The sequence below is a fragment of the Dipodomys spectabilis genome, unplaced genomic scaffold (assembly GCF_019054845.1).
Source record: "Dipodomys spectabilis isolate Male_0828 unplaced genomic scaffold, ASM1905484v1 ptg000783l, whole genome shotgun sequence".
Classification (NCBI taxonomy): Eukaryota; Metazoa; Chordata; class Mammalia; order Rodentia; family Heteromyidae; genus Dipodomys; species Dipodomys spectabilis.
The window spans coordinates 20307291-20334517 of record NW_024871460.1 but is presented as its reverse complement, the minus strand read 5'-3'; the positions used below and the strand labels follow the sequence as shown (position 1 = coordinate 20334517).

The 27227-nt window shown below is 36.0% G+C and overlaps 1 protein-coding gene across 2 annotated transcripts in view; it reads left to right on the top strand.

Moving 5' to 3' along the window:
- Positions 1 to 27227, top strand: part of Vps13b (vacuolar protein sorting 13 homolog B) — a 505216-nt gene that overhangs the window by 308375 nt on the left and 169614 nt on the right. For both annotated transcript variants that reach the window (XM_042673185.1, XM_042673186.1), the window contains exon 34: positions 24211 to 24898. In XM_042673185.1, the coding sequence (XP_042529119.1) occupies positions 24211 to 24898 (688 nt within the window). The remainder of the gene's footprint in view (positions 1 to 24210; positions 24899 to 27227) is intronic.

Sequence of the window (27227 nt, the reverse complement as noted above, 5' to 3'; positions counted from 1 at the left end):
TGCACTCTAGGGAAGGGAGAATTCAGAGTTGTCACAATTGAATATAGCTTCTTGGCTCTTTACTTGTTCTGCTTTGGTTTCTTTTATATGTTGGTTCCATCTTTGGACTGCTTTCCTCCTGGTAACACCATGTCTTCAGTTTCTGGCCACATTTCTGAACTTCATATTGTCAAGAGTTACTTTCTAAAGCTATCTTCTAGGGATAAAGAAGGAGTCCTGAGAAAACCTTTTCAAGAATTGGTAGATCACTTTGAAACTCATGCTCATGCCTGGTTTAAGTCCTGTTGATTGAGGCAGTGCCTATTCTAACTAGCAGGGCTATTACATTAGTTACTGGAAAGGAAGATTACCTTAAACCTTGCACCTTTGCATTCTAAGTGTGTGCTAACTTTACCTGAGGCTAAGATGGAATATGTTATGAAAAATGAGGTTTCTCTCAAATAAGTAAAGCAGAGTACACCTGAGCAGAGTACTACCTGTCAGGGATGTCTGGTTCAAGTATTTTATTTTGTCTTATCTTTCTTTTTACTTTTACTTTACTATGGAATAATTTTTTCACTATATTTGATGGTGGTATAATTTGTGGAGGGGAAGGGAAAAAACAAGTTGTTTAAATAGGGATACAGGTGGACCCATTGCAACAGTGAGATGTACAAGACGTTATGTCGAAAAAGGAAGTTTACAACTTTCATGCGGGAGGGGGTAGAGGAGGGAGGGGAGAAGGGAAGGGATGGGAAGAGGAAACAAATGAGGTGGCAACAATGCTTGATAAGAAATGTACTCATTACTTTGCTCATGTAATTGTAACCCCTCTGTACTGTATTTTCACAATAAAAAAAAAAAAGGGTTCCACAGTGAAAAAAAAAGGTATACTTTTGGTAAAAGGCTAGCATTTAAGTGCCTGCTCTTGTTAAAGATAGATTCCTTAACTCCTTCTCTAAGGCTCAGTTTCTTTGTGGGAATTTTGCAAGGATTAAAAATAATAATGGTTAGACACCAGTGGTTCACACCTATAATCCTACCTATTTAGGAGGATGAGATATGAGGATCATGGTTTGGAGCAACCCAAACTGAAAAATCCTTAGACTTTTATCTCCAATTAACTAGCAAAATGCTGGAGATGGTAGGTGTATAGAAAGTGGTAGAAAACCAGACTTGAGCAAGAGCGCAAGGACTTCAATTCAAGCTTCAATACTGGCCAAAAAAAAAAAAAAAAAAAATAGTAAAACATAGTAAGAGACTTAGCTCATAGGAAACACTCAAATAGTTGTTATAAACTTTTTCTTTTTAAATTATAAATAAGGTGTCTGGTTTATTTTTTTCCTGAGGCCTATGCCATTCTCGATAGTATTTTTTTTTTTTAGTCAATTGTGAGGCTTGACTCTGGGCTTGGGCACTGTCCCTGCACTCTTCAGCTCAAGGTGAGCACTCTACCGCTTGAGCCACAGCGTCACTTCCGGTTTTCTAGTGGTTTATTGTAGATAAGAGTCTCATGGACTTCCTGCCCGGGCTGGCTTTGAACCGTGATTCTCAGATCTCAGCCTCCTGAGTAGCTAGGATTACAGGTGTGAGCCACCGGTGCCCGGCGCCATCCTGGATAGTATTAAAACAAGTGGACAGGGAAACATGAAAGAATCTAAGTGGTAAATTTAAAGATGCTTACTCTATGATTCTTTTGACTTTTGAAAGTTTGAAATTTTTCATGTTGACGATTAGAGGGAAGTTTCTAAGAATGATAAAAAAAAACAGGCATTGATGGCTCACACCTATAATCCTAGTTACTGGGGAGGCTGACATCTGAAGATCAAGGTTCAAAACATGCCAGGCAAGAAACTGGGAGACTCATGTCCAATTAACCACCAGCAAACTGGAAGTGGTGCTGTGGCTCACAGTGGTAGAGCACGAGCCTTGAGCACAAAAGCTGAAGGACAGGTCTCCAGAGAACATACTGCATTGGTCTCACTTTGTGAATGTCTAGAGTCCTATATAATTTATCATGTCCAGGTGTATTCTTTTGTCTTTTACTATCCAGTGTGTTTACTTGTAGATTTATGGGCACATTCTAGGTACCACAGATGAGGGAAACCATGCAACCTATGTTTCTTATTTCACTTAATATAATTATTTCCATGTTTTTCCATTTCCTTATGAATGGTACAATATCATTCTTTCTGATGGATGACTAGAATTCCATTTTGTATATATACCACATTTTCTTGATTCATTTGTCCATTGAGGGGGCATATGTGTTGATTCCATGTCATGGCTATGGTAAATAATTCTGCAGTGAACATGGTTGTGCTGGTAGCTTTAGTGTGGCCTTGTTTGTGGTCTATTGGATAAATGTCCAGGAGTGGAATTGCTGGGTCATAGGGAAGCTCTATGTTTAGTCTTTTGAGGCATCTCCATACAACTTTCCAGACTGGTTGAACAAGTTTACATTGTAGTAGAGTTCCCTTTGGCCATATCCCCACCAGCATTTGTTATCGTTAGTTTTCTTGATAATGGCCATTTTAACTGCAGTAAAGTGGCATCTCAATGTTGTTTTGATTTGCATTTCCTTTATGGTCAGAAAGTTTGAACATTTCTTCATGTGTCTATTGGCCATTCTTACTTCTTCTTTTGAGAAGTTGCTCTTTATTAATTGGGTAGTTGTTTCCTTGAGGCTTTATTTTTTGGGGGGTTAATTTTTTGAGCTCTAATTATATTTTAAATAAATAAGGCCCTTATCTGATGCATAGCTAGTAAAAATCTTCTCCCATTCTGTGGGCTTTCTGTTTACCTAGTTTTTGTTACTGTTTTTGTTTTCTGTTCCTTTTGTCTTATATGTAAGTTTATCTTTTTTGAGGAGGGTAAATGGTGAGCACAGAAATAGTAAGACAAATGGCAAGCAAATGCAGCAATGATATTTGCTAGACTTTATGTTGAAAATGAATTATACAACTTGGGGTGGGGGTGGTCAGGAGAGGAAACCTGAGAGAAAGCATAAAAAGGGATGACACTGTTCAAAAAGAAATGTACTTATTACCTGGCTTATGTAATTGTAACCCCTCTGTATACTACCTTTACAATAACAAAAAATTAGGAACAGTGAATAAAAAAACAAAGCAAACTTTCAGACATATATAGGATTTTATATGCTAATGACACAGTACACTGACTTTTAAGAATTGTTAGGTTCAAGATCATTTGCCTTGAAAAATAACCTTTAGATTATTTTTTTTTTGGGGGGGGGGTCCGGTCGTGAGGCTTGAACTCTGGGCCTGGGCACTGTCCCTCAGCTCTTCAGCTCAAGGCTAACACTCTACCACTTGAGCCACAGCACCACTTCCAGCTTTTTTCTTTTTGCTTATGTGGTGCTGAGGAATCGAACCCAGCGCCTCAGAGGCATTCAAGGCAAGCGCTCTACCACTGAGCCATCTTCCCAGCCCCTTTAGATTATTTTCTTAATGTACATAGTAAAATATAAACTTCACATGTTTTTATTAACTCAAAAATGAGGCTATGCACATAGAAAATACATAGTTGAATAAGTAGCTGATTTTACCTCAAAGAACAATATTAAATAATAAGTTTAAATATTTAAAATTTGAGACATATGTATTTCAATGTATTATAACAATTTAGTATTAAGTAGCATGCTGAAATAATTACCAAAATTATTGTAAATAAATTATACACCACCTTCATATATAAAATGCTTATCAAAATTGGAAGGAAGTTCAAGCCCCAGGAGTGGCAAAAAAAAAAAAAAAATGAAAGGAAATGGAATTAAATAAGGAATACAATTTAAAAACAAAACAACAAAAATAACCTAAAGCAAAAAGTGCTGAAGGCATCATTAAAGTAAGAGAGCGCACTTATCTAGCAAATGCAGGACCCTAAGTTTCAGACCCACTACTGAGAAGAGGAAGGCAAGGACAGAGAACAAGAGGAAGAAAGGGAATGGAAATCAAAATTCCTCTTAAGACTTCAATGCAAAGGATGTTTCTGGAGAATCACTAGAATGATACTCTCCTCCTATGTCACCAGTATTCCATTTTTTCATGGAGAAATGCAGGCTCTAAAGTTCTCAAGTTTTCTGCCTTAAAATTTCTTGAATTGACTATTTTTGTGTAAACAGCCTATAACATAAGGATAGTGAAGCACATAGGAGGTCTTACTAAATATATAGGAGGTAGCACTAAAGAAATGAAAGGGAAAGCTGTACATAGGAGAATCAGGAAGGTGACCTGTTTTCTATGTGCCCCAGGTTTCCCAGACTTAGAACTCACACTTTACATAAGATGGCACTCCTCTTAATAAACAATTGTGATGTCATGCGTCTCAGAGTGTATTGGAGAAAGAAAGATCCTATCAGATCCCTATATGCCTTCTAGTCATCTAGAGTTAAGAAATAGTTCTTAAAACTTGATATTATTTGCATGCAGTTTTCCTGTTTACTTGCTAAGATTTGATGAGAAACTAGACTATCTCTAAATACTGGGCCTTGTCATCTCCAAAGTTTTCCTCAAGGCTTCCAGTTTCTTATAGAGAAAACTGATCTTTACACTGATGGTTTTTTGGTTTTTGGCTTCGGTTTGTTTTTTGTTTGTTTGTTTATTTTGTCAGTCATGCGCCTGAATTCTGGGACTGGGCACTGTCCCTCAGCTCTTAAGCTCAAGGCTAGTGCTCTACCTCTTGAGCTACATCACCATGTCCGGCTTTTTCTGCTTATGTGGTGCTGAGGAATCGAGCCCAGGCCTCATGCATGCAAGGCAAGCATTCTACCACTGAGCCACCTTCCCAGCCCCTCTCTTTCTTATTGCACTTGTGATCTGCTAACATACAAGTTACTTAGCTATTACTTCTTCCCACCTTCTCAAAATATACCTCCTCAAAGACAGGATTTGGTTTGGTTTTCTTTTTCCCTATTATGTTCACCATGCCTTAAATTACTGGGTTCATGGAGCTTAATTAGGACCAATATACTAAATAAATGTTGGATATATTTAATGAATAATTGTAAGTGAAGAATTTCCAACTTTATCAAGAAGGTGATACTGTGCTGATTCTGCCAACTGAGCAACAAGAGCCCTATAAGATAGAAGTAAGAGATATTTGTAGCAGTCACAGAAGTTAGGGTATGGTTTGTTTGGTATAGCTGGATTTAAGGTATCGAGTTTAATTGACCCAATATCAAATAAAGGTTACTGGTGTCTTATGCCTTGTGGATAGTGGCCAGTACAGGTTTGATTGCTTTGTTTGATTTGGTTTCTTGTTTTCTCCTAGTACTCTGATAAACTCAGTTCTTTGGGTTAAAGCACTAATTTCCCTATTACAGTAGGACAATTTTTCCTGTAAAATAATCTATTCCTTGAACAGAAACATTAGGTCATTGTAAGTTAGTTTTTAGCATTAAATTATTTAATTTATAAAAGTATGTGATTTAGATGGAGTTTGTGGCCTGATGATGTTTAGAAGAGTGCCAAAGTATAAGTCACAGAAGATGCCATACAAACCATACTGTCTCTAATTCTATGGAGAATTTAGGCCAGGGGAGTGTAGGAAAGAGACAGAATTAGTTATTGGCATGTGATAGATTTGAGATACTGATTGGGCTTGAGAAGCAAGTGATGAAACAGGGGAGAGAATTTCCTGTTTTTTCTTACAGCCTTAGATCTGGAGCCTCTCTTTCAAAGGAAGGGAGATTCTTTTGTCCTCAAAAATGTGGCATTTTACCGTAATACTGTAATTGTTTGTACTCTTGCTCAACATAATTGGCTATCAATGATACACCACCTCATATGCATTATGGTGGTTGTACCCATAAACACAGTGAACAAGTATGAATGAGGAGATGGACAAACTGGAACCTTCATGCTAGGGAAATGAGAATATTAGTAATATTAGAGACAATATTAGAAAAATGAAGATAAAAATATTAGCGGTTACCTAGAGTTCACAGGAAGTTGGGAAAGTGACCAGATGAAGTGACTGTTAATGATGATAGAACTTCTAAAATTGATTATGGCGTGTGACACAACTCTGAATATGCTGAAACTGCTCTTTTGTATGCCTTAAATGGATTACATATTATGTTATCCCTATAAAGCATGTACTTTAAATTATATGAATGACCGTAATTATAAATAATAGAATGGTGTTAAACCCTAAGCAAGAATATGTTGCCTTTTGTGACACATGAATAAATCTGAAATGCATTGTATTGGTTTAAATAAGCTAAGTGCAGAATGACTAGCACTGAATAATCTGACTTATATGTACAAGTTTGCCAGGCATCAATGGCTCAAGCTTACAATCCTAGCTACTCAGGAAGCTGAGATCTAAGAATCAAGGTATGAAGCCAGCCTTGGCATACAAATTCAAGAGACTCTGATCTCCAATTAACTAGCAAAAGGCAGCAGTGGAGTTTTGCCTCAATTAGTATTGTACCAGCCTTGAGTTAAAGAGCTAAGTAAGAGTACAAGGCCCTAAATTCAAGCCCCAGTATCAAAAGAAGGTGAACTGTGAACTCATAGAGAATAGAATGATAGTTATGAGAATAGAATGATAGTTATGCTAGAATGATAGTTATGGGAAGAAGAAATGGGAAGTTAATCACAGGGTACATGAGATCTGCTTCACAGAAAAGTAACATAGTCAATAATAATGTGTATTCCAAAATAACTGAGTAAATTTCAAATGACTTACTACAAAAAATGATAGACAAGAAAGGTAGTAGATAATTAATCATTCCATAGTGTGCAAATGTATGAGAATACCACATTCTGTCCTATAAATGTTTGTAATTATGATTTATCAGTCAAAAATAATATTAGGGCTGGGAAGTTGACTCAGTGGTAAGGTGCTTGCTTTGCATGCATGAGGGGTTCGATTCCTCAGCGCCACATAAGCAGAAAAAAAAGTTGGAAGTAGTGCTGTGGCTCAAGTGGTAGAGCACTAGTCTTGAGCTGGAGAGCTGAGGGACAGTGCCCAGAGCCAGGGTTCAGCCCTCATGACCACCACCAACAAGAACAACAATAACAATAATAATAATAAATATAGCAAGGATAGTTGATTGAAATATAGAAAGGATAGTTGAAAGTGAGCTTTGTTGTTCTCAAGTTGTATACACTGTATAGTCTTGCTGTTATGTGTTTTACATATGATTATGCATCTCCCCTCCTCCTCATCCCCTAACCACAAACCCATTGCCCCATAGCATTTTCTCGGAAGAAAAGATACTGTGGCCAAGAAAAAAAAAGTGGTTTGAAAATTTCTTGAAACAATAATCCTCAGAACCTCTTCCAGCTCTAATAAAGCATGATTCTGATGCATTGAATTGAGAACTTGAGTCTGGCCAAGTTTATTCCACTTTAACTCCAGGTCAGCAAAAGACAAACTGTGAATAGAAATGGTTTTCCCACCACATAACTGTACACAGGTGTGACTTAGTGGAAACTGTGGAACTTAGCCAGGTCTTCAGCTTGCTAGTACAGTGCTCTAATTCTAAGCCCTACTTCCTATTCTTGAATATAGTGATTTGCTACAATAGAGATACCTGGTCTCAGTACTCACAAATGGTGTCTTTTTTTTTTTTAATTTCAACTTTTCAAAGTATATTAATGTAGTGTTGAAGGCCTTCTGTGTGACTCTAAAGTGATTTTTTAAAAAGTTTTCTTACTCAGATATTTATAATTCAGATTTATCTGTTTCTTCACTCACCATCCTATTCCTTTTCCTCTATTCATTTAATTACAAAGCACTTACCAATCAAGCATCCATGTCCAGCACTGTGTAATTGTGAACAAAATCACTTAAGCCCTATAAGGATTTCTTTTACCATCTAGTAGACAGATTGACATTAACAACAACAAAAGCATGAAGTTTTGTAATTTGTAGGAAAAACTTATTAAAAGAAACATCTAGGAAATAGACTCTGTAAGTTATGATTTAAATGAAATCTATTGAAGTCCAGCCTCTCCATTTACTGTATAATTTTATTTTGCAGATTATCATTTCTGGGCCTGTTCCTTTATCTTAAAATGAAGCAAATAATAGTGTCTACAGAGTTATTCTAAGGATTAAATGAATTAATGTATATGATACAGATAGAAAAATATGTAGCACATTAAATATCTCAACTGTTGTCTCTTTTGTTTTAGAGAATATCAGGGAAATAGGTTATCATTGTTACCATCTTTATCACTATCATCATTGCCATATGAAGAAAACTGCCATGTATATCTACTTTATGCAGAACTTTACAAAAGTGGATATGGCATGATCCTGGACTCAGAAACCTATGGTCTAGTTAAGAGAGAAAGAGGGGGCTGGGAAGTTGGCTCAGTGATAGAGCACTTGCCCTGCATGCCAGAGGCCCTGGGTTCAATTCCTCAGCACCACATAAGCAAAAAGAAAAAAGCCAGAAGTTGCACTGTGGCTCAAGTGGTAGAGCGCTAGCCTTGAGCTGAAGAGCTGAGGGACAGCGCCCAGGCCCAGAGTTCAGGCTCCGCAACCGGACCCAAAAAAAAAAAAAGAGAGAGAAAGAGTAAGGATTAAATGAAAATTGTAGTAGATGCTAAGTGACAGATAAATTATAATATTTCCTATAGAATTGTAGGCAAGAGAATAGTTGCTGTGGCCTGAGCAAAGGATGGCCTTGCAGAAAAAAGGAGCCTTTCAGAGAAGGACAGTCCAGGCAAGGAGGACAAGATATATGACAATGTGAAGGTAAGATGAGGATAAAGTTCCAGAAGGGAGAATTTGAATAGAGAAAATAGTGAGGGCTGTGTTAAAAGAGATCCCAAAATAGTACTTAGGTTATTCAGAAGGCAGAGTTCTGCCATGACCATGTTCTGAACTTGAATACCGAAATAAGAATAAGACTTGCCATTTATCTGAGACATACTGCTTCATATATTAGTTCAGATTCTCGAAATCATCATTTCTAGTTTCTAATGACCACTCTCTCCTGTCTATACATTTTTGTCAATACAGTTTTTCTTTAGCAATTTTCATGGATTTGCTTTAAAGTTCTCATATTTTCTCATTGTACATAACCAATGTAAGTTTGTATTTCTCAAACTTGAACAATGTTGACTGAAGTGCTATGAAGCACTGTTTTGATAAAGGAGTACATAAACAAGAGTCCAAGCTTTTCAAATTGCCAGCTAGCCTCTTGCTTTATCCTGCCTTTCCAGCCTCATCTCCTATTATTTCCATTGATACACATTTGTGTAAGCCACAAGGAAATTTTTTTCCCCACACATTCACTCATGCTATGAAAGTCTTTTTTTTTTTTAATTGTTTGTGTAGTTTTCTCAGCCTGCAGGCCTCTATTGCCATTTCAACAAGTCTAGATCATGACTTCAGTCCTGGTTCCCATTTATCTGGGAAATTTGTTTAGTAAATGAGTATATCTCCAGCTAGAAGGCAAGCTCCAAGCTTAATGACCTTATAGGTACTCCCTCACCTAGGGTACTAATGATTACTTTGCAAATGATTCATAATTCAATCATTAAATATACCAAGTCCTGTTCTAGTGGCAGGTAATAAAGTAAGGGGGAAAACACAGGAAAATGTTCAGTTTTCATGGATGCATTTTTTTTTGGGGGGGGGGGTCTGGTCATGGGGCCTGAACTCTGGGCCTGGGCATTGTCCCTCAGCTCTTCAGCTCAAGGCTAGCACTCAATCACTTGAGCCACAGCGCCACTTCTGGCTTTTTTTCTTTTTGCTTATGTGGTGCTGGAGAATCGAACCCAGGGCCTCATGTATGCAAGGCAAGCACTCTACCACTGAGCCACCTTCCCAGCCCCCATGGATGCATTTTTGTAGGACAAATGTTGCAGGTAAACATGGAAGATATTTTGAGATTATCTTGGTAGTCTAATAGGACATATTGCAATAAAAGGCAAGTGAAAGAAATTTTAGTAAGAACAACTTTGCAAGATAAAGTGGGAAAACTGTGATTTTGAGGCCAACTTGTCCTCATAGCAAGACCCTATTTCAAAGGGAGGGAGGGAGGGGAAGATATAGGAAGGAAGGAGTGAAAGAGTTTGCTTTTGTAGAATAGGACAGGCCACTGATAATACAAAAAAGCAGAAAGAGCAATTAATTAAATAAAGGAATGATCAGCAGTAATTGCTGGAGGTCATGAGAGTATGTCTGAGACTTTTGAAAAGGAAATAAAGTGTTAAAGTACATAGTAATATTTTGGGGAAAAGGCATTTTTAAATGCATGATATTTTGGATATGTTGTTTGTGGTTTTGGTGATGGTGCATCCAAATGGAAATGAATTAGAAATGAATTTATAAGTAGCAATTAGAAATACAGAAATTGATCCAGGCACTTGTAATTCCAGTGAGAGAAATGGAAGAGACAAGAGGAGGAGAAAGAAAAAGAGGAAGGAAGATAGAAATCTTATTGTGACCTAGGCCACAATAAGTTCAGTTCAGAAATATTTTGTGTTTTATTAGTCTTGATGTATAGGTCCAGCTTTTTTTCCTAAGAAATAATTGATGTCTTAGAGTTTTCTAGAGATCATGGAATCTAGGGATCATCTAAGCCATATTTCCTGATCTTTGAGTATTTACCAATAATGAAACATCTCAAATGGTATGTTTTGTAGAATTGTTTTCTGATTAAGAGTTTGACTTATGTAGGGAGGGAGCAGGAAGACAGCGTACTTCAATTAGGGAGTCCTTCAAAGTGAATACACATGGCACTGATGGTTCATGCCTATAGTCCTTACTATTCAGGAGGCTGAGACCTGAGGTGTTGAAAGCCTGCCTAGGGAGAAAAGTCTTTGAGACTCTTGTCTCCAATTATCACCAGAAAGCTGAGAGTATGTGGTTCAAGTGAGAGTGCTGGCCTTGAACAAAGAAGCTAAAGGAAAACACTCAGTCCTTGTATTCAGGCCCTAGAAGCAACACACACACACACACACACACACACACACACACACACACACACACACACACACACACACACACACACACACACACACACACACACACACACACACACACACACACACACACACACACACACACACACACACACACACACACACACACACACACACACACACACTCTCTCTCTCTCTCTCTCTCTCTCTCTCTCTCTCTCTCTCTCTCTCTCTCTCTCTCTCTCTCTCTCTCGGTACAAATAGTGAGTGAATATTTATAATTCTTAGCAAAACAAGCAAAGTTTGGACAAATGATAAAAGCATTGCAATTCCATCAGGGTAGAAAACCTGCTTACTAAAGTCTAGAGCATCTTTCTACATTCTCATAGCTGCTCAGATAAAAATTATATATTACTGATTCCTGTTTTTATAATATCCAATATCAACTCCCATCAGCATAGATTATATAATTATCTAGTATCTCCCTATAACATTAATGCCATGGAAGCAAGAACTGTTTTTTTAAAACTATCTTCCTAGATAGTGCCTACTAAAGTCAATAAACAATAATGATTTGTTGAATGAATCAACAACTGTAGAGATAAATTTTATTCTACATTTTGCTTAATTTTGACATGAAGAAGCCCAGGGAATATTTACCCAATAATATTATCACAGCTTTGCTGCAAAATTCAAATCTATTTGGAAATATTATTAACAGTATAACTTTAAAATAATACAATTTTAAAGGCATTTACTTCTAGATCATTTAGAAAACTATTAGTAAATTTGGTCACTCTATTCTGATAAGATTAGCTAGTAATCCTATGCTAGATATGATTTAAATTATTTTTAATTCATACAGATTGTTTTAGATTCTTCATAAGGAGAACTCTTAATTTTTCTGCATTTATCATGCAAATGTAAAAGTATTTGAGACATATAGACATGGACAAGGGTCATTTTAACAATAGCCAAAAATAAACTCAAGAAGAATGTGAATTACTCTACTCCTAAAATGAACGTGAATGACTTCTAGACAATTTTATGAAAACTTTTCTAATGTGGATGAAAATAACTGAAAAATCCTAGGTAGAATTTCAAGTTTTAAAGTAGAGGCAGCTGAAACATTTGTCAAAAGCACAGTACAAGGTCCTTGAACACTTTTCCCTTCATTCCAGAGAGAGCAAGGGTTTTACTCCTGAGATGCTTTCCAATCTCATACTAGTTGAGGCCGTGATTCAAAGTGCTATAGGAATAATTCATAGTTTTTGAGACATCTTTGGAATTTCCAGACTTAGAAGTTACCACTTTTTTCTAAAATTTTCTAAAAATCTAATCTCCTCCTTCCTCTTCTTCCTCCTCCCCTTCTTCCCTTTCCCCAGCCCTTCCTCTTTCTCTTCCTCTTCCTCCTCCTGTTCTCATCCTCCTCTCTCTTTCTTCCTCCCTCTTTTTTCCTTTTTTCCTCCTCCTCCTCCTTTTTCTTCTTCCTTTTTTTTTTGTTTAGGTATTGGGACTTGAACTCAAGGCCCTTCACTCTTATTGGCTGTTTTTGGTCATGACTAGCACTCTGCTGTTTCAGCTACACTTTTAAGTTTAACCTCCAGTTCTGGCTTTTACTGGTTAATTGGAGATGGAGTCTTGAGACTCTGCCTGCCCTGAAACAGGATCTTCCAATCTCAGGCTCCTGAATAGCTTAGATAATAGGAGTGAGCCAGTGGTACCTGGCTGCTTTCTAATTTTTAAATTGTTATCCAAGCAGTCCCACATGATCAGAAATATCCAAACTTTTCATATACCTTCATAAGCATTGATGTTCTTAAAACATCAGTCTTTCTTTCTCTCCCTCTCTCTCTTTCTTTCTTTCTTCCTTTCCTTTCTTTTTTTTGTCGGTTGTGGGACTTGAACTCTGGGCCTGAACACTGTCCCTGAGCTGTTCAGCTCAAGCCAACACTCTACCATTTGAGCCACAGTGCCACTATCAGTGTTTCTTGAGACATAGCAGAATATGAAATTTTACTGACAGTGTTACGCTGGGTGTTGGATCACACCTGTGATCCTAGCTACTCAGGAGTTTGAGATCTGAGGATTACAGTTCAAAGCTAGCCCCGGCAGAAAAAGTCTTTGAGATTGTTATCTCCAATTAACCACCAGAAAATGAGAAGTGGTGCTGTGGCTCAAAACTTTTTTACCTGATTTAGCTAATACTTCCAAGTTTCCAAAATTTGAAGGAGGTTGATACAATCTCAGCATTTGTGTGAAAGATCATAGTGACTACTTTCTTGGAATAACAGAAAATAGCAAGTTTTTCTAATGGAAGATTTTTTAATGGAAGAAGAATTGGCTGCAGGACATAAACAAATATTTCTAACATCTGGATTACTTTGCATCATTAGATTTTAAGGTATTGATAATAGATGACTGAGAAAAAATATGTGGCTTTAGTTCAGTTTGGATTTGATCTGTCATCAAGAAGTTAAAGGAAATAGCCAATAAAATTTGTAAATGACCCTCAATGAATACAGTAAAATCAGGAAGATAATAGAGAACACTGAAATTTGGGCTACTTTGAAGAGACTCTAGAGGTAACTGAACCAAGTTTAGTAACTAGACAATTGAATAATGAAAATCACTTCAGTATTTTAAGTAAATAGTTAATGTTGAATATACTTAACCATTTCCAGGATTTTTTTCAACTTATACCGAATATTGGGGAAAAAAATTTCAAAAGCATACTGTTTTCTTGCTTCATTTCCATAGTCCCTGTACAATTTCTTTAAAGGAATATATGTGATTTACAGATAATATTATCAAATATGAAGTTGTGTGTATCAGTACACATTTCTCCAAGTTCAGCATCTGCCAAGTGCTAGTGACTCATGCCTGTAATCCTAGTTACTTAGGAGGCTGAGATCTGAGAATCATGGTTCAAAGCCAGACCAGGCAGAAAAGCCCATTAGACTCTTCTTTCCAGTTAATCACTAAAAAACCAGAAGTGGTGCTGTGGCTCAAGTGGTATACTGCTAGCCTAGAACACAACCTCAGGAACAGTGCCCCAGCCCTGAGTTTAAGCCCCAGCACCAGCTCAAAAAAGAAAAAATTAAGTCCGTCATTTCCAGGCACAAATGCACTGGAATAGTTAATAAGCAGTATGTTTCTACACTGCTGGAGAAGCTAAATGCAAGCTTTTCTGCTTCTCTCAGAGAGTACATGGGCTTGGTAAACTTTCATCTGCTTCAGAGTTAGGGCTGATTCAATCTTAAAGCAGGTTTATGAGAGTGGCTGATGTGATACAGTTGTTTCTAGTAAAATCAGACTAGCTCTGAGGAGCCAATCTTAGTCAGTCTTTGAGTAAAATTCTATGAGAAACAGACTGCAGCTCAGACACAATTGTAAAGGCTGATATAATGAGAACTTTCAGTTGATTTAATCCTATTGAAAATCTTTAAGCAGCCATGGATCAAAATGGTTTCCACATTGACAGTGGAATGAACCTTAGATTTCATAAGTATGAAGAGTAGTTACCTTATACACACAGTAGCCACTGCTAAGGAATTAATACATGGCTGTTTCTTAACCAGGTTGTTCTTCCTGATAGAGACACATCAGTTTTGATTAAGATTTCCAAAATGTGTCAACTTTTCCTTTTTAAAAACTGAATTCATTACTAACAGAAAACATGTCAAACTTAGAACATAATCTAAATCAATTACAGCCATACTTGAACAAAAATGGACAACTTATTCTTTTCAGGGCTTGTGGGGGGAGGGAGGGGTATGCTGGTCCTGGGCCTTGAACTCCAGGCCTGGGCACTATCTTTTTGCTCAAAGCTAGTGTTCTACCACTTAAGCCACTGCTGCCACTTCTGGCTGTTAGCCCTGCATATAAGCTAAGAACATGACATCATATTATAAAGGGACAGATAGGCACAAAAGTCTAAAACTCAGTAACAAATGAAATTTCAATAGGGAGACCTTCAATTTACCTGTAGCCATATGGGTAGGTTGTTGAACATACATTTTTCTTTTCTTGTCTTTTTTGTTTGTTTGTTTTGCCTTATCATATTAAAACAGGCTCTAAGAGTGATCTAGACATTGTAATCAATTAAAACTAGCCCTGGTCTGTTTTCATAATTTACAACTTAAATTAGATTACAGGCTTTAGTAAAATACAACCTTGACTAAACTATCTCTATTTCATTTAGTAGTGCAGTATCTTGGAATGTGAATACTTGCACTGGTACTTAACAGGCAATAGTGGTCTCATACTGCTGCTTCAAAGAACTAGAAAAATAACTTCATGAAAGAGAACCTTTGAAACTACAGGACTCTTTAGCATTCTATCTGTTAAGCAATGATGGGAATCATTAGTTCTGCTCTTTTGCATAATTACAGCACTATTGTGAAAACTTTTTTTGTCATCCAACTGGGGACAATTATATAGAATGGCATCTTGTATAACATTTGGTCCAGAAAAAGAACATATTTCTTTTTATCTTTTTTTCCCCTTAGCACTCTTGGTTCTATAGTATCCATGCAGTTTATATTTGGCTTTTAAATAGATACCATTGATTGGTGATACTGAAGGAAACGTTTCAAAAAACTGAAGTCAATTTATTCTTTTTAATGCTTTTTAAAAACATCAATGTGCTAAGAAAAATTTCACCTAGCCTATCACTTTACCCATAAAGTGATAAACATTTGATGTATAATACGCTATTGAAAATTTGAGATAAAATATACACTTCTTATTTCCTTGATTAAAATAATAGTTTGGTACCAACATAAAACCATCGGTGTAAACCATCTCTGTGTAAAAAGCCTTTGATTCCTGCACACAATTTCATTCCCAGCACATGATCCCACAAACTCCTAAAAAGATACAGCTAGTTGACATGTTTAGGAAGTAGTTTTTTTTTAAGTTTATAAACATATTTGTAATTTCAACATGTAAAGCCATTAAAATACCTTAGCCAATTATTTTTGCTGTGTTGGATCTTGTAAGGTAGATACGACATTTACTTGTTTGGAAACAGTACTGCCTTTTAGCAGTAGCAGAAGTAAAATTAGGATATATGTCACAGAGGTAATTGTCACTTTGATATTGTGGTTTTACACTTGACCTCATTATAATTTATGAGTGTGAAAAAAAAAGATCCAAGATATTTTGATCAGGGTTAAAGTATAGCTGTTGCTGGCTGGAAGTATTACTTCAATGTTGTTGTTATATAAGTATTTATTGATAAGAAGGTTAAAAAAGTTATGGTTATGTTCATTTTGGTACATGGTGATAGAGCAATTTAAACAAGTAATACAAACTAAATTATTGTAATAGATGCTGGTTTTCCTTTTATTTGCGATCATTAAAACAAAAATTATTTATTTTAGTCCTTTTCAGTTCATAAGCCATTGGTTTGCACAGATAGATTTTTTCTTTAAAATTTTCAAAATTCATTTATTTTCAACATTTTTATTAATGTGGATGATTTCTGAATATGCTTATAAAACATTGGTATGATCCAACAAGAAATTTATTTATTTATTTATTTTGCTGGTCATGGGGCCTCAATTCTGGGTCTGGGCACTGCCCCTCAGCTCTTCAGCTCAATGCTAGTGCTCTAGCACTTGATCCACAGTACCACTTCTGGCTTTCCCTGCTCAAGAAGTGGTGCTGAGGAATCAAACCCAGGGCCTCATGCATGCAAGGCAAGCACTCTACCACTGAGCCACCTTCCCAGACCCAACCAACAAGAAATTTTAATCAGGCTTTCTTTCACTACTCCAGAATGCTACTGAAGAATATCCAATTAATATCATCAGAAACCGTTTTAATGTATTCTTTACTGTTGTTGTCTTATTCAACTATGGTGATGTTTGCAACACCTAAGACACTGTGGGCCTTACTAAATTCTAGAGTAAGCTAATAAACTTACCTATCTCAAAATAGTAAAAGAGGAATTCACTTCAGTTTTCTAGCTACTAGTTAGTACAGCTTTCAGCACCTCTCCATGGTTGCTAGTGTCTGTACCACATAGCTGCTAAAGCATGATGGGAAAATGTACGGAAATGATCTAAGAAGTAAACTATCAACTTGACATGTTTTCCTAGCTATTGAAAACCTCATACTGAAACCCATTGATAGTGAAACTGTAGAATTCTTCTGATTTAAGTACCATCTGGTTGTGCTCAAGGCTTTAAAGCTGTTATCTCCACATAAAATTTCAGCGCTCTATACTTTTTTCTTCACCAAACTATCCATTTTTAAGCCACAAATATTTTTCCAGCCCTTTCAGATTTTATCTAAAAGTATATTTTAACAGTATTTTAAAAAGTTCTTAAACAATAACAATTTATCTTGATGGATGGCATGCTATGTTTTTTCATTTTATTTTAATTAGCCATTGTGGAACCAAATTCCCTTTTGTTTTAGTCTTTTGAATATTGTTTAATTATTGTTATCATGCCAGATATCTTAAAGGTTATTTTACCAATACAGTTTCATTTAACATAACCCATATGGAATCAATAGCCTAGTTTCCTAAAGTGAATGCTTGGAAAATCTTACATTCATATGTTAAGAGTACACATCCTTTCCTCATTAGTTGGAAAGTACAGGGATTTTGGCACAGGTTCTGTGTGGAAGCATTGTGCAGCTTTTATATGGATTTTGTTTTTAGCCTTTGATGACACTGTTTAGAATAGGAAGTATCTAATAAGTGAAGCATTTTGTCTCAAGTGCTGCCAGTGTGTTTAATATATGCCTGGAGGTCTGAAACATTATCTTCTTCACTACAGTAATATGCATTTAATTCTCTGAAAGCAGAAGGTCGAACTTTTAAAAGGGACGCAAAGTACATTTTCAAACAGAATAATTCAAAACATATGGAACAAGGGACCAGAGTAATGTACAGTTGGTTTTTATGGTTTAATCATGATCATGTTAATGCACACCAGTAGCTAATTAAAGAAAACTTTTATTGTTCACTTTAAATAAGTTAGGTAAAGAGTGGGATAGCTGATATAACAGCATGGCCCAGAGATACACACTGCACTCAACCAATAGCAAGCAACTCCTGCTATTCCTGACAACTCATTATTTGTATCCTTGGACAATCCTAAAGCAAAGTTATTTTCAGAGTGATTATAATATGAGCATTTCGTTATCCTTAAAGGAATGATTAAAAATCAATGCTCAAGTTTCGGGGCCGGTACACAAATTAATTATAAGATATTTCTCAATAGTAAGCCAGATACTATTCAGTTAACTAGATAAATCTGCAGTGGACTTGTGCTTAGAAAAATGGAGAAATACGAACTTTCAAGCCCATTTCAAGAATTGTGTTTTCTAGTGTTGGGAGAGTTACTCTTGTTTTCTTCCATTCTGCTCAGTGTGACTAGAATTAGTTGTTGTCTAACCCATGTGGCCCAAGCTGATAGCTGCCTGATATCTCAATGTCATGCTGTTTGACATGTGCTACATGTCTAATGTAGCAATCCAACACATAACACTAAACTTCTTTAACTTTCTCTACAGATGGCTTGTTTTGCCATGCATGTAAGTACCCATAGGAACATTTAATTCACTTTAAAACAGGAGAGGTTAGGTTTTTTTTAAATACAAATCTGTAAATCAGAAGAATTTTGAGCATAGACACTATGCTTATGATGTTAACAATGGTTGACTTTCCTAATTGAAAGAATAAAACTAGGAAACTTGGGAATTTTTATTTGAGTTTTCCATGGAACTCAACCTAAGACTTCTTAGTTAACCACATACAGATATTTAGTGGTGATGCCTCAAGATGTGGGCAGTAATCCTAGACTTCTTAAATACTTGATTATATTACTTTTTCACATGTTATCTGATAATTTCTAGTTGGCAATGGATTTTCAGGTATGTGTGATATTCATGAGGAAAATAAAGCTTCAAATTTTAAGTTATTTTCTTAAAAACAGGTAACTGTGTATATACTTGGCTGAATTTCTTTTTTTCACTTCTGGAGATTGAACCTAGACCTCAGGACTTGTAAGTTAAATGCTGTGTGGCTTGGGCCACACCTCTGGCCCTTTTTGATTTTGAAATATAATCTGAATAACTTTGCCTGGGCTGTCCTTTACACATCTTCCTGCCTCTGACTTCTAAAGAACTGGGATTGTATGTGTATATCACCATGCACAGCATAACAAATTTCTGAATTAAATACTTAAATTCATAAGTTCAATTAATACATAGTTATTAAGTTGTATTCTATGATTAAGCCATATGCCCTGAGAATATTAACATAGTGTTTCCTATCAGTATGTTTCTTACTTAAAAATATTTATTATTTAAAATACCACATTATTTTATTTTAGTTTTTTGGGGGGAGGACCATTGGCTTGCTTGCTTGCTTGCTTTATTAATTAATTTAGTTATTAATTTATTTATTTATTTATTTTGCCAGTCTTGGGGCTTGAACTCAGGGCCTAGGCTCTGTCCTGGTGCCAGTCTGTGCTCAAGACTGGTGCTCTACCACTTGAGCCACAGCACTGCTTCTGGTTTTTTCTTTTCTTTATATATATATTTTTTTCTTGTAAAGATACTCTACAGAGGTTACAGTTACATGAGTAAGGTAATGAGTACATTTCTTATTGAGCATTGTTACACCCTCCTTTGTTTTTCTCCTACTCTCCCTTCTCTACCTCCCCAACTCCTTCCTTCCTCCTCCCCCGCAAAGTTATAAAGTTCATTTTCAGCATAGTGTCTTGTACATCTCATTGTTACAATGGGCCAATCTGTATCCTTATTTCAGCATTTTGTTATTTTCCTTCCCCTCCCCAAATTAGAAAAATGTATGTACAAGATGCAGGACACTGGAATCAAATACAGTGAAAACGGGTTATACCATGGGACAAGAAACAAAAGAAATCATATAGTACATTATAAGTACATTAAAAACAACAGCAAGAAAGAAAACCTCTTGTGTTCCTCTCTTGGGATTCATTTTGCTTAGTATCATCTTATATGGTCATAATGTACATAACTTTTGACCTTTTCTGCTTGTGCTAGACATATACTAGTTATTGCAAATAAGGGAAACCATGGGACCTATGTTTCTTTGGGTCCAGCTTACTTCACTTAATATAATTTTTTCCAAGTCTTTCCATTTCCTAATAAATGGGTTGATATCATTCTTTCTGATGGAGGCATAAAGTTCTATTATGTGTGTATATATATACCACTAGTGCTCTACCACTTGAGCCATGGCACTGCTTCCAGCTTTTTCTGTTTATGTGGTACTGAGGAATTGAACCCAGGGCTTCATGCATGCTAGGCAAGCACTCTCCCACTAAGCCACATTCCCAGCCCCAGCTTTTTTTTTTTTGTTTTAAAAAATTTTATTTAAAGATGATGTACAGAGGGGTTACAGTTAGAAAAGTCTGGTAATGAGTATATTTCCTTTTGAACAGAGCGTACTATTTTAACTTTTAGTTGTTCAGTATCTTTGAGTCACAGTAATGTAACAAATACTATAATAACAACTAGGTTATTTTAAAGACCTAGAAGTAGAAAAGACTACCTATACCCAGAAGGGTTGCAGACATCTGTGTTAACAAGGTGAATTTTTTGTTTTTTTTTTTTTTTTTTTTTTTGGGGGGGGGGGGGGTTGTCGGTCATGGGTCTGAACTCTAGGCCTGGGCGCTGTCCTTGTGCTCTTCAGCTCAAGGCAAGCGCTCTACCACTTGAGTCACAGCACCTTTTCCGGTTTTCTAGCTGTTTATTGGAGATAAGAGTCTCACGAACTTTCCTGCCGGGGCTGGCTTTGAACCGCGATCCTCAGATCTCTGCTTCCTGAGTAGCTAGGATTACAGGCGTGAGCCACCGGCGCCCGGCTAAGGTGAATTTTTTATATCTGACCATTCATTGGCTACTTTGAGCAACCTTACCTATTCATGCTCCAGTGGAGGAAGGGAAGGACCGAGATTAAGGCGATACAGCACAAAGGTGAAGGATGGTGATCAAGAAAGTCTCCGAAAAATACATCTGGGAAAGACTTTAAAGGGAACAATATGAGGAAGTTTTCATCCACATATATTTACATTTTAATCTTAATTCTAATTTTCTACGCATTTTTTTCATTTATTACTATATCAGAAATAAGCATATCATACAACATTAGTACATTCTTTTCAGTGTGCCAGGGCCTATACTGCTCCGGACACCCGGATGCTTTGTCTCATTCTCTCTGGCAGTTTTGCATCTGGTAAAAGAATTAGGTATGTAGTAGCTGCCTATCATTGGGAATTTTCTACAGGCTCTATGCTGGCTTTTCTAGGTAGACTATCTTACTAAATTCTCATGATAGCCTCTGAGCAATAATTAGCCTTATTTTACATATGATTATGAGGCCATGGAAAAAATTGTAATTTGTCCAAAATCACATAATTAGAGACTACCAGACTTGATTTTAGTTCTGTCTGACTCTGAAACATGTGAGGTCATGCATTATTAATGATGAAGGTATTTTTGAGAAATGCACTACTAGGTGATATCATAGTTGTATGAATATTATGCAGTTGTACCAACCTTAGTTATATTGTGTGTGTGATCCTTTTGGTCTTTGGACATGAGGTGAAATCAAGCACAAGTGAAAATAATAGTTATGATGTAGAGATATAAGTAAACATAGGATGTATGTGGATATTGTAAGCAGGACACAAAATACTGTTTTACAGTAAACTTTTTCAAAAATAGAAAAATGCACAGTGTGGGGGAGTGTAGTTGTGGAGGTGGGAGGGAAGGGATGGTAGGAAAAAACAAAGGAGGAGGCAACAATGCTTGATAAGAAATGTACTCATTACCTTGCTCATGCAACTGTAACCCCTCTGTACAGTATTTTCACAATAAAAACTTATTTAAAGAATTTCATAAACAAAATGTTGTATTACCTGAAGGCAAAAAAAAGAAAAGTGCACAGTAAAGTAATGATAAAATATATGGAATAGCATGGGACTGTTTTATTTGTTCTGGTAGATAACTAAAATTCAGCTGATAAATAATAAAATTTCATTTGTTTTGACAAATAACTAGGGCTTATAAGGTCAAGGAAATGCTCTGGTCAGGGGAAAAGCACAGTCTAGATCCAATGATTTAAAACACCTTCTACTAGCAGGATTAAATTCTTTTGTTTCACATAACTAATGTTAGATTCATTTAACAACATCTTCCTTCTTTATCAATGTAAAATCAATTAATAAATATTGTTTGTAAAAACTATATCATTCTTCTTAATCATTTATTCTTTATAATTTTATATTCTTTTATAATTTTATAATGAGCCATTGACAAAAAGCTTGTAACAGTAGCAAGTAGCAAACATATGTTTTTTTTTTACCTTGACTGTTAAGAAAGACTATAGAGCATTGTGGTAGCTAGAATGTGCCTATAAATTTACAAGTAAACACACTGGATGGTTAAATATATACTAGGACATGATAAATTATGAAGGTCTCTAGGCATTTACACACAGTGAGACCAAAGGAGGATATTCTTAGGAGATGATCATCACAGAGAGATAATACCTATGTGCATCTGATCATATAAAAAATTTATTTATAGAAATGAACTCCAGGAAATGGAAACAAGAGGTTTCTTTTTCTTTGTTGGTGTTTTTGTTTTCTTTTCCTTTTGTCTTGTTTGTTCATTATCTGTCTTTGGGAGGGTAAGAAGAGGTACAGAAATGGTGGAACAAAGGGTAAACAAATGCAACAGTGGTACTCACTAGACAATGTTGAAAATGAACTATACAGCTTGTGAGTAGGGATGGGAGGGAAAACCTGGGGGAGAGTGACAGAAACGATAACATTGTCCAAAAAGAAATATACTTTTTATCTGTAACTGTAACACTTCCATACATCACTTTTTTAATAATAAAAATACATGAAAAAATATAGAAACTAATAAATTATCACCCAGTTATCCAGTACTTTGAGGATATCTTTCTGTTGCTAATAGTTATTCAATCACATCAGCCTTTTTAGAATGGTATTTGGAAATACTCAACAACTTTAAATATTTTCATATCATTTACTTTTTAATTCTGCTTCTGGAAGTCTGTCCTAAAGAAGATTTTCCTATATATTTGTCATATATATTGGTTGGCAAAAATTGAAAACTTGAATTCTGATTATAATGGAATAAAAATACTATTTCCAACATTAAATAATATTTTATGCAACTTTAAAATTTCTATTTAGAAAAACCATAATAGCGTATAAAAAACAGGGTTACAAACTTGCCTCTATAGTATGATTATAAACACAAAGGAGTGTTCATAGGGCAGAACCTGTACCGAGGAAGGAAAAAATTGCTGATTATCACTGATGGTCATATTTACTGATACAGTGAGAGTGGAGATGATTAAAGATTCTTAAGGATTTTCCATTATTATTTTGATGATTCCGTATTACTTCAAAGAAAAAGTAAAGAAAATATCAAATAGCTGGTTGGTAGATTGGCTGCCCTGGTGATGGATCTACTACTGCCACTGCCACCGAGGTTTTCTGTTTGTTTGTTTGTTCTCTACTTAGGAAGTCATTAATGAAAAATACTGAGAACTAGTCTTTGTTGCACACACAAAAAAATCCATCCACCCTGACAGGCTTTAATTACTTAATTCTTGGATTGATTTTCCTCAGTTACTTACATTTATTCTATTTTAGGAGAAATGAACATTTTTGAAATGGTATGCAGTTATCTTAGTTTATTGTTCTTTGTCCTTCCTAATTTAAAACTACTTTCCTACTGTCCAAAAACCTTTAAATCAGTTGTATAACAAGAGTAAACAATATAATAGTGGCTGTACTCATATAAAATGTAACTCAACCAAAGATGAATATAGTTTGGAAAGAGTTTAATATATTACCTGAAAGACTATTTGTAAAGAATATTTACCACAGCAATTATTTGAGGAGGCAATAAAAATACTGTATCAAACTAAAGTAAGAAATTCTGATAGTGAAAAGTATCGTATAGGAGGTAATGCTGTGGATCAAAGTAGTAGAGCACTAGCCTTGAGCACAGAAACTCAGAGATAGCCCCCAAGCCTTGAGTTCAAGCCCCATGACCCCTCCCAAAAGAAGTATATTTTAATGAAGGAAATGCACATATGATGGTTTTTCCCAAGCATTTCTTGGCATTTTATTTTCTTTCAGTGACCTACTTATGAACATTGTTATGTTACTTTAGATTCATTTAAAATTTTTCCTTTAAACAGCATATTTACATATTAACACTCATTATGTAACTACTTTGCAATGTGTCTTTGTTTTTCCTACAGATGTCTAAACAAGAACAGAAAGAACTGGATGCATTTGATGGTGGCATAGCTGAAACCTGGTCTCGGTATAGTGGTGCCCAGGACAGTGGAATTGGCAGTGACAGCGTTAAAATCAGAATAGTGCAGATAGAGCCACACAGTGGTGCCAGTCAGCACCGCATTGCTCGTCCCTCACGCCAGTCGTCAATTGTAAAAAATCTAAATTTTATTCCCTTTGACATATTTATTACTGCAAGTAGAATCTCACTAATGACATATTCCTGTAAAGCCTTACCCAAATTGAAATCACAAGAACAGAAAGAAGGTGAAAAAACAGGCAAGAGTTCATTGAATTTCCCAGAAGTTGATTCAGATGCTGCTAAGCCTGATCAGGCATGTATTTCCACTGTGACAGCAGAAGATCTCTTAAGCAGTAACACTTCTTTCCCTTCTGGGAAAAAAATAGGGGTTCTTTCTCTTGAAAGTCTCCGTGCATCTACAAGGTCATCTGCTAGACAAGCTCTTGGCATAACAATTGTTCGGCAGCCTGGTCGACGAGGAAATGGTGACTTGGAGCTAGAACCGTTTCTGTACTTTATTGTGTCCCAGCCTTCCTTGCTTCTGAGTTGTCACCACAGAAAGCAGCGAGTGGAAATATCTATTTTTGATGCTGTGCTTAAAGGGGTAGCTTCTGATTACAAATGTACAGGTAAGAGCCTTCAAAGTTATTGGAGTGCAAATAACTGCTTTGTTATACATTTTGATTCCCTAGATTCAAGATTGATTGTACAGAAGATATCTGGCAGACTGTACAAGTGTTCTTTTCTCTACAGATTATGTAAAGTACATGTCCCATTGATGAATCATGTTAAAGTAAAGTTTGAAAGTTTACCCTTAATATTCTTACTGTACTTCTAAATATTCTTTCCCTCCCCCCACCTGGGAGCTGACTGAAACAAAGACTCTTTCTTAGCTATAGAGATGCTTAATAATTTCCAGTGTTTAGGAAGCATAGCTTTTTAAATATATGTTAATGGCCCATAGATATACTACTATGTTAATGAAAACAAAGAAAAAGTTAGAATATAAGGTTTACTGTTTTGATTTCCTTTTTTAATATAGAAGTGTTAAAAAAAAAGCTGAATGACTTAAAGGTTTTTTAAAGATTTTTTTTTATGTATCTACCAAAAAAAAAAAAAAACGATTACATTGGCAACTAAACTCTTACAGCCCATCTATATCTTTCTTATAACCAGAGAGCATCTTATATTATAATAATTTTATGCATCATATTCAGTGAGCAAATGTTCAGATGTAAGATATATGAGTTGTAACAAGGTTAGTGGAAATAGGATCAAGCAAAATATGAGAGACCTTTTCAATAATGTAGAATTAGAGATATAGTCTAAGTCTAGAGAGGATAATTGGGTCAACCAGTTATACCAATTATACCATTCAGTAGTTGAAAAGGAATATAGTAAGTATAGTTCAGTCTTGCTATCGATCTAGCAGATGGAAACCAGTAGTGAACATTTGCTTGGAGAATGGTCTTATCTGGGAATGAGACAAATTCATTTTTAGGATTTGGAACTATTTTATACTGTTCTGGACAGTAGACAGAAAATATGGATGTTAAAATTTAGCATAGGGAAGTAGAATCAAAGGGGCTATGGGCTCTATTATTTAGGGCATGTCTCCTGCCTGTGTTTAACCTAGAGACACACCCTGGACTCTTTACTAGTACTCTCTTCAGGGCTCATCATATTGACAAATGCTATCAATCATCTCTCCTGTCCTAAGAGTCATTTGTTAAACATTCTGGCATCCACTGCGTCCATTTTTTTTTTTTTTTTTGTCGGTCATGGGGCCTGAACTCTGGGCCTGGGCGCTGTCTCTCAGCTCTTCAGCTCAAGGCTAGCGCTCTACCACTTGAGCCACGGCGCCACTTCCGGCTTTTTTCTTTTTGCTTATGTGGTGCTGAGGAATCAAACCCAGGGCCTCATGCTTGCAAGGCATGCACTCTACCGCTGAGCTACTTTCCCAGCCCCCCACTGCGTCCTTTCTTCAAACATGTTCTCAGAAATAGAGAATGGTACTGTGATAGTAGAACATATCATATGATTTAAAGTCTCACCTCCACATCCAACACCTGTTTAGGTCATCTTAACATTGACTGAAACTAGTTGTAAGATTATGGAATCCTAATCCTCAGCCCTTCCTTGCATTCAGTCAGCTACACTCACTTTATAGTCCGGTGGCTTCAATGGCCTTGCTATGAAATAATAGGAATAAAGGGAAAGCAGGAGGAAGGAAATGGGCTGTTATGAACAACTATGATCTCTTCTCAAGCTTTCATTTGTTGGTATGCAGAGATCAAAGAAGACATTTTGCTAAGAATGCTTTCTATATATTCTCAGCTTTTAAAACTAGTTATTGTGCCCAGCACCAGGGGCTATTCAGGAGGTTGAGATCTGAGGATTGTAGTTCAAAACCAGCCCAGAAGGAAAATCTGTAACTTCAAAACCAGCCCAGCAGGAAAGTCTATAGTGCTTATCTCCAATTAATCACCAAAAAATCTAGAATTTTAACTATGTCTCAAGTAGTAAGGGCACTAACTATTCTTGAGCACAAAAGCCACATTCTCAGACACAGGATATTTGTCAGTTATGAATATGAGTATGTCAATTATGAATTATGAATAATTCTAAGGTACTGAGCATTGTACCTAGTAAGTAGGAAGATCATGCATGTTTGCTACTACTGCTTTAGGGTTATTGTATGGTATAAAATTACCAAATAGGAAGCAGATGTCTTTTATTGATTATCTCATTAATTGATAAGGCTGAAGAGTTCTTTCGATTTATCTCCTTATCTGGAAAACATGATTATTATACAAGATATCACCAAGGGGAAAAAAAGAAAGAAAGGTATCACCAAGGACCATTCTAATTCTGAACTTTTACTATTCTCTAATTTGGAATTTATCTCTTTCCAAAAAATATTTAAATTATACTCCTTTGGCTTCAGGGAGCTGAAAT